The sequence below is a fragment of the Hyalella azteca genome, unplaced genomic scaffold (genome assembly GCF_000764305.2).
Source record: "Hyalella azteca isolate HAZT.00-mixed unplaced genomic scaffold, Hazt_2.0.2 contig17078, whole genome shotgun sequence".
Taxonomy (NCBI): domain Eukaryota; kingdom Metazoa; phylum Arthropoda; class Malacostraca; order Amphipoda; family Hyalellidae; genus Hyalella; species Hyalella azteca.
The window spans coordinates 49,743-58,783 of record NW_025946878.1 but is presented as its reverse complement, the minus strand read 5'-3'; the positions used below and the strand labels follow the sequence as shown (position 1 = coordinate 58,783).

At 36.0% G+C, this 9,041-nt stretch overlaps 1 protein-coding gene across 1 annotated transcript; it reads right to left on the bottom strand.

Moving 5' to 3' along the window:
* Positions 1-2,917: 2,917 nt before the first annotated feature.
* Positions 2,918-7,666, bottom strand: LOC108666804. The gene is made up of 6 exons (XM_047885141.1): positions 7,477-7,666; positions 7,061-7,182; positions 6,105-6,239; positions 4,595-4,991; positions 3,656-3,760; positions 2,918-2,934 (listed from the first exon to the last, which is right to left on the bottom strand). Exons 1-6 carry the CDS (start codon positions 7,592-7,594, stop codon positions 2,918-2,920), a joined length of 894 nt encoding a protein of 297 aa, XP_047741097.1. The 5' UTR covers positions 7,595-7,666.
* Between the last annotated feature and the right edge of the window lie 1,375 nt (positions 7,667-9,041).

Below are 9,041 nucleotides of genomic sequence, written 5' to 3'. Positions count from 1 at the left end.
TTTTGTTTTGTGTCGCTTGCATTTCTTCCTTGAATGATCCTTGTATCGCACATTCACTCTTTTCCCCTTCATTAATATTATTTTACCTGCTTTCACTTATTTGCTTGCTGATCTTTGTTTTTTTTTCAGTGATTTACGAACAAATATTTGGATAATCATTCATCGGTCGTGGAATTTAAAACATGAGTATCGAATGTATGAAATAAAGTCGTATATAATACTATCATGCCTATTATTATTGTCTAAGTCTATCATTATTGTGCTTAAATTGTTAACAAAAAACATCAGTTTTTTTGGACTCTTTTATTATTTATACCATAATCTGTCGAACAGGAGAAGGAGCTTTTTGGAGACTCTTTATTATTTATTCCCTAAATCTATTGAGCAAACGAAGGTATACAAAATATTATCACCGCGTAACGTCAAAGTTCGTCCTCATTTGTTAATTAATAAATTGAGTTATAAATCAGGCGAAAATCAGTCTTTATATGCAAATTAAGATCAGGGCTAATAATCTTAGTCCCACATATCAATTATTCGCATATATACACAAGGATCGGACTGAAGTCATCAATATCCGCGGTGCATGATTTGTCAGAACTTCTAAGAAATTTTCCAGATATTTCCGAATTTTTAATTCGTATTCAATCTATCTATTTCCTGTAATTATATCAATCAAAATCTCATATCTTAAATCTAATTGAACTACATTGAAAAACCTTTACATGTAACTTTAAATACTTTAGAAAAATCATTAATATATTGAAATTTGAAAACAACTGCTTTGCGGAACTGCTTTTCCATCAATTAACTAATTTACTGGTGGAGAAAATGTGGAAGACTTTATTCATAAATGCATTCGCTTGTCATCAATAATACTTGTATAATGAAACATTTTACTTTTACAACGTATCCTATGTAACAGAACGTATCTTAGGAAATACAAAGCAACCTACGTAATACAACGTATCCTACGTAATACATCGTATCCTACGTACTGCAACGTATCCTACGTAATACAACGTATTCTACGTAATACAACGTATCCTAAGCAATACAACGAATCTTACGTAATACAAAGTATCCTACAAAATACAACTTATCCTACGAAATGAAACTTTGAGGATACTTTGTATTACGAAGGATACGTTGCATTGTATAGGATACGTTGCATTTCGTAGGATCCGTCGCCATTAACAAAAAACTACATGAAATGAGAGATTTGAGCGCAGCGACTCGGTTGCTCACTGAACACTGATGTATCGTAAGTTTGAGTGTTTGACAGCGGCACAGCTCGCTACCGCCGCGCGGAGCTGCTCACTTGGCTCTCAAAGTGTATACGTAGTTTGCTAACTGATCTACCTTAATAATTATAGATCAAAATAGCTAAAATATTATTGATCTGACAACAAGAATAGATCTCAGTTGAAGAGTATCTCGACAGACAAGGCTGTGAGATTCGTGGTTATTTTTTTACGGAATTTATTACAAATTAGGGCGTTTTCCCGCAAACCAGTGCAGATTAGGTTTAATTTACACAGACCATTTTCCACGCATAAGTTTATAGAATGCTAACCGATAAGGACATAATTAAAAGTAAAGTTATTTATTGGCATTACGCTTATCGCACAAGTTCTGTAAATTATGAATTACTTTTGTCCCATTCTTTTTCACGGAGAGCACTAAACGCCAAGTTAATTAGTCGTACAAGCTACAAAAAGACGTTAATTAAAACTAAGCGTACCTATAGCACAATACGAGAAAACGAAGTGAATAAAAATGATTAACAATTTACTGATATTAGGCGAAGAACGTTGTCAGTAAATAGCTTAAAGTGTAAAGTAAAGTGTATAAAACTATACTCAATTCAGCTATATTATTCGTGGAAAACAATTTGCGAAAATTTGTTAAAAAAGTGTCAGGCGGTCTTCACTGTCTGATCTCCCTCCCCACCCCCTCCCCGGACATAGACATTGATTCAGACATGTCTGAATCTGGCACATTCGTCAGATGACGCGGTTAAATGACTATTTACCTAAACCTACTCCGCTTCATCTTCCTAAGGCTAAGCCAAATTAAGAGATGGGGTGAACCAATTTTTTTGGCCAAATCACATAGCTGAAATTGATTTAGTGAAACGTCCACCTGGTTATAGTACAGCCTAATATTAAGCTCGATATATTTCTCCATTTAAATAAATGAGCTTCGTACATAAAAGAACAACGCAATTTTGAAAGGCAACGTATATGTGCAGTTGGACGCTAAAGGGCTTCCGCCACAGGTCAACCTTGAGGATGACCGTTGGACCCTTGGTTGAACTAGTATGAGGTTGACGCATGAGAAGCTCATTTTTGAGGATGTAGTTTGTTTTTCGCCTGTGTCGTCACTGATCTCAGTGACGTCGCGGGCATTAGCCATTCACCGAAATGCGATCAAACCAGTTAACCAATCCGTCATGGGAATGACGGGATTGTTTACGTTTCTCGATGTCAGAGACGTAACAAAAAAGCTGAACTGAAAGTCGGAAATCCTCGTAGGTCAACCTTATATAGTTCAACCATTTTTGGACCTGTGATTTTGGGTACTTTTGCACCTCTTGGCGAGGAAGTTGACCGTATTCTGATTTGTTAATACATACAATAATCAGAATATGTTATGTATCTACATTCTAAACAAGAATACATAACTGTAATATTGTTGATGAGAGTTCAGTGGACGTGATGGCTCAGCGTTACAGCATGTAGGTCAGAGGCGTCACTACGGTTTGGTGGACAGGGGAGGGCTAAGCCCACTAAGATTGATGATCATATTTAATTTCTAATGACTGGTTAAATGATTATTCATTTACATTTATATCTAGGCGCTTTATATTGTGAGAAAACATCATTATAAAATCTCTCATAGATCGACTGGTTTTTCAGGGGGGAACGGTATCTGGCGAGAGCAAAAATTTATTAGGGCAATTCATATAGAATACAGGCATACACAGGATATAAACAATAATTATACAAAACACAAGCGGAGTATTGCAGTTATAGGTGTCGTGGCTGAAACTCAGCAAATTATTGAGGTGAAGCTCGGACCATGAGACTAGTTCTGTATCTCATCGATAAGAGATGCCTACCTCAGATGAAATGCCATGATAAGCTACCGTAAAACGGGGTGACTTGGACCATTTTGACATTTGAAAAAAGAAAACCCTAGACTTAAAAAGTTCTTACCTTAGGAAAATTGTGTTGATGGTTCTTGAGTACCGTGAGAAGTACCTCCAAATGCAATAAAAAGATACGTTTTATATCTATGTGACTACTATTTGTTAAAGAAAATCTTCAAAAATTAGGCGCTAAAAATGGTCCAAGTGACGTTGCTTTACAATACGAATATCGGACAAGGGGTGAGAAATAATTTGAACATCGTGAGCACAAAAAATTCTTGATATTAATAAATGAACATAAAATTATTTAGAAGGCCCAAGCCTCCCAAAAATGATCTAATGACGCCACTGTTTTCGGACATAAGTTCCCCCTCTTCCTTGTTGGCAATGGGTGCCTTGGGTTAGGTACCCTAAATAGCTTGGTCCTGTTGTCTTAAAAGATCACACGTTCTTCACTTGTTTCCTGTGTCAAACTTCCTAGATTCACATGCATCCTCACACCTGGGTCACTGAAGCAGTTTCTGATGGCCTCTAGAGAGCAGATGCTGTTCAAACATGCATATCCGATACACTTAGAGCTCAGATGGGTCTTTTTGAGCTGAATGCCTGCGTAAAAAATGTCTTTTCAAGTACCTTTTTGTGGTGCAAGCATGATCACACTCATATCACACTCAGAGCATTGTACAGGTTTTTCCGTTGAATGTTTACAAAGAAAATGTCTTTTCAAGTTCCCTTTTGTGGTGCAAGCATAATCACACTTGGGACAGTGAACATTCTTTTCTGTTGGATGTTTGAAGAGGATATGAGTTTTCAAGGTCCCAGTTGTGGTGCAAGCATAATTACACTCGGAGCACTGAAAAGGTTTTTCCGTTGAATGTTTATAACGCCAGTGTCTTTTCAAGTCGCCTTTTGCAGAGCAAGCATAATCACACTTGGAGCACTGAAAAGGTTTTTCTGTTGAATGTTTACAACGTAAATGTCTTTTTAAGTTGCTTTTCGTGATGCAAGCATAATCACACTTAGAGCACTGAATAAGTTTATCTGTTGAATGTTTATAACGCAAATGACTTTTCAATGTCCCAGTTGTTGTGCAAGCATAATTACACTCGGAGCACTGAAAAAGTTTCACTGTTGAATGTTGGAAGAGGATATGACTTTTCAAGGTCCCAGTTGTGGTGCAAGCGTAATCACACTTGGAGCACTGAAAAGGCTTTTCTGTTGAATGTTTGTAAAGAAGATGTCGTTTCAAGTCCCATTTTTTGGTGCAAGCATAATCACACTCAGAGCACTGAAAAGGTTTTTCTGTTGAATGCTTGTGAAGAAAATGTTTTTTCAAGTCACTTCTTGCAATGCATGCATAATCACACACAGAGCACTGATTAGGTATTTCTGTTGAATGTTTGTAGAGAAAATGTCTTTTCAAGTTCATATTTGTGGTGCAAGCATAATCACACTCAGAGCAGCAAAATCTTTTCAGCGATGAATTAATTGATAAAGGATGAATTGAAGATTTGGATTTGATATGCTTTTGCATTGTTTCACTTGTGGTACCTGATTGTTTACAGGCTGGGAACTTAAATGATGTTTCCATCGAATGCAAAGAATTATTGTGCTGCTGTAGACCACTCCCTGAAGTAGAGGTGTATTCACAGCAGCGGTGGGGTCCTGATGCAGGATGTTCCAGATTAGTGTGCTGCTGTAGTTTGCTTGCACCTGCAGACACCAATCCATGCTGGTGACATACAATCCTGATGTGCTGCTGGGAGGTGGACAACCCAGAGACGTCAGCATCGCCATCAGAGTCCCTTGATGCTGGTGCAGATGCACCTTCGCCAAACTAATAATGAAAATACAAAGTAAAACAATCTTCAATATTAATAAAAGCTACATTGAACTGTTGACTTTCAAGATTGATCCTCAGTAAAATGCATTATATTTTGTGATAGAAATAAAAATTGTGATAAAACTTTTCCAAATTAGTGAATTTTCACCTAGATTGTTTTGGTTCATGCAAGAATTACTCAGTATTAATCATTGGTCTAAGCAAATAAATGAGTTACAATTACCTGGTCTCAACTTAAGCAGTAGATTCTGGCTTGACCAATTCAAACACAGATAAAACTTCAATGAAAATGATAAATCGTGTTTCGAGTTTGATGCATTACTTTCACGTTATCTCAGGTACATTAATTTTAAATTTGGAAACTGATTTTCATTAGGGCTATGGTTTTGCCAATGACACTTTGTAAGCAAGGTGATGCCCAATCTTTTAAACCACTAAAATAAAGAAACCTAAAGCAACACCCTCATAATACCACACACATCCCCATACTGTTACCACTCTCAAGTCAAAATCAAGAACCCAACTTCTTCTAGTTAAACACAACCTAAAAATCCTTGGCAAAACTTTTCATGCCATACTCCCTTTCATTTCACCGCCCATAAAAAAACTACCATAGCACAAGCCTCAGAACGCAATAACATACCAAAAGCCCTATTAGGAACATTGTATGGACATGACAAGGACTACCTCTACAACAACCTTACTAATCCATCTATTCTCCCATAATTGACGCCTGTCCAATATGGACCTCTATATCTTCTTCCACAAACTAAACACCTACAAATGGTTTAAAATGTCATCTTACATACAATAACTGGTTGCCACAACAAACCAGCAAACAATATCGTCACTCTGAATTTCAAATCCATGATCCATGTTAGGAGTAATCAAATGTATGGCCATCTTTTTCTAAAAATGAAAAATGGATTGATGTACAAGAAAATGGCACATGTACCCAGTCTCTCTACCAGTACTTGTTAGGCGTCTATTACATGCAATAAATTAACAATAACATGGAGCAATGGTGATTTAAAAAGAAATTAGAGCATCTCTAAAAAAATCATTGCTCAGTGTAAATTTGAAAAAGCTTAAATTACCTATACTTACCTGATTTGACAACAGAGTGGAAATGTTCTGTGAGGAGTTTGGGTGGGCGTCATGCGCCTCAACTTGAGCTTCCATCTTGCACGGCACATAAGAGGAGTGTGCACGCGCAGGGCTGAGATGTGCAGTTGAACAAGACTGGGAAATAGTGGAGGACAATGTTGATGTAGCAGGCAGCGATGTGTGAATTTTACAAGGAAAGATATAGTATGTGACTCTTGTGACTTACTAGGAGAAGTGGAGGACTATGTTGATGTGGCTGGCAGTGATGAATGCATTTTACAACAAAAGATATAGTATGTGACTCTTGTCTCTAACTGGGAGAAGGGGAGGACAATGTTGATGTGGCTGGCAGTAATATGTGCATTTTATGAGCAAGGAAATAATATAGGTACACTCTAATATAATTCCCTGCAAGTTCTTAATTTCTCTATAGCACATCACAAATAACTGGATTTGAAGCATCTTCTCATATCAATGCTTCACAATGCAAATATTTCCCTTGCCAGTTTTCAAATTAAAATGGAGATATAAAGATAAGAGGCAACTTTAGAGACAAGTACACACATTTAAAAAGTATTTTATATAAATTGGCATTAACAAATGTCGAAGGAAATTCTTTATTTGAATTGTACTGACGTCTCATCATCTATTAGACAACAGACAACTATGGAGAAAAAATTGATGAGTTTGGGTTTAGAATAGCACACCTAATGCAAGTAATTACAAATTAAATTTTCATAATTTTCACCCAATTATTGAATGAAGATGAGGGTGCATCATGCCTAATTATAACTGCACAATATTTCAGATTTACTATTTGGTTAAGATCTGTCTCCTGATGCCTAGTTTGGAGATTTGATTACAGAAGTAGCACTGTGCTTATTTTTTATGGAATTTTATGCAGGAATTTTTGAAATGCTTTGCTAAACATTTAGTTGCACATCAACTCCACTTACTTCATTTCCATATAAAAATGGTTCATCTTTGATGTATACTTCTTCACTTTCAAACTCAGGCTCCTCCTTGATAGAGGCAGCAGAAACTTTGAGGACTGGCATACGGTCAACCTTTTCCAAGGCTGGAAAATATGAACATTAGTGTACAGGTATCACTGAAATATGAAGCAAGCTATCTCACAGTAAATATAATGCTCACAAAGTTAATGAGTCATGTAAGCTATAGATGTGAGCTATCTATAAATACTAATATCGCTCAGATAAGTGAGACTTAAGTGACAAATTCACATACATAGTTATCAGATCTTGTATTGAAACTCCTAAGAATTGAAAATTTAATCAATAAATTGATTTAACCTCAGTTCTTCCACTGTATAATAATGAATGATTTGTGAGGCACATGGAATCTTGCTCACCTTTATGGGCCCCAGGAGATACCTGAGTGAGGCTTGGCTCAGGGCATCTGCCACTCATGACTGCAGCATTGGAGAGTTGGTGCAGCACAACACTGCATTCTTTGGTGATGAATGCCATCACCAAATGTGATGCTAGTTATAAATCACTAAGGTTGAAGTTTTTAAACTATATTGTTGACAGCAATAGTAGTAACACTGGAGGGATACAGGAAATTGTAAAGTGCGATAGAGGCAGAAAAGTGGGCTTTAATTTTAACGTATGCAACAAAATTCATTTGTCCCAAGTTACTAAGCACACAATTAATTGCTTTATGCATGCATCAGCAATATTTGATACATAACACTTGGCAATGTTTGAATGTGGCATATATAATAGAAAATGTCTTGAAATAGACATAGAATTCAACATCATAGACATCAAAGCCATATTTTGGTTCCAAAAACATGGCTATCAATATTTTGTATATACCTAGAAATATATCAAACAATTATTATTAGTTTGCACAGTTGACTAGAAAATAGAAGTACTGATGGACATTTTTAATTTGTTAACAATGTTAAACCTGCTAAAAGAACAAATTCTTCCAAACAATACCTACATAGAAGTATAAGCATTGCTAAATTGAGGTTCTATATCAAAGGTGTTAAAATATCTGAACTCTATTTCATCTTCATCATAACATTAGTTATTAGAACCTAATCATCTAATCATTAAGCAATACTTATTTGTTATTATAGATGTATTTGCTTAATTGACCATTACACATCAATGTATTCAATAGTGTTAAAATCATATTTATTAATGCTTGTATACATTAATGAACACAATAACTGTGTCATTCATAACTGAGTCAACACAACTGTTATTGCAATGTAGTACAGAAACAATGGAGAATACATCAAGTTGCAGAGATTTATAGTGGTTTTTTATTTCTTTAGAATTGTAACAATCAATTATTTGACAGAAAAGTCTTGCTGGGAATTCCAAATTTGCTCTTCAGCTCAGCTGAAATTAAAGGTGGTGGCCTCTTTTATTCTTCCTGGTGGCACAAAACAGATGGTGTGCATTGAGGGAACATGACATGGTGTGGTAAATAAATGCACAACTAAACAATAATATTTCTCTTAAAAAGTGGCATAAAGCTCATTTGACAGAAAAATTGAGTGATTCATTAGTTTTTGCATTGCACAATAGGCCATGGCTGTTGTTGTCATTGCCCATCCTGGTAGTGGCTACTAGATAAGGGAGAAGTAATAGGTCAGTTTTTCAGGACACTAAGGCCAAGTCTAAGTCTAGTTCCATGACCATGACTTGCTAACCCGCCAGAATCATTTTATTGCATTATGCTACACCTTGGACAAGTCATTACATGCTCTATTGCCACTAAATGTATGTATTGCTATTTCTAGAATAAAATTGAAAATTTTGCATAATATGTGTGCACAACCCAAGTCTGTAGCCCAAAATGGCTTTTCGCAACCTGAAAAAGGCATTTACTGTTTAAAATTTCATGAATTTGCAGCTTCAATAATCCACTTGCAGCTTGGCAAGCTAATCTGAAATA

Excerpts from the sequence above, each read along its gene's own strand:
- LOC108666804 (XM_047885141.1), bottom strand. The coding sequence starts at position 7,594 with ATGGCATTCATCACCAAAGAATGCAGTGTTGTGCTGCACCAACTCTCC. Across the intron at positions 7,183-7,476 it reads ATCTCCTGGGGCCCATAAAG|CCTTGGAAAAGGTTGACCGT; the intron begins GTGAGCAAGATT and ends CATATTTTCCAG. Across the intron at positions 3,761-4,594 it reads CTCTGAGTGTGATTATGCTT|GCATTCAGCTCAAAAAGACC; the intron begins GCACCACAAATA and ends TTTTTTACGCAG.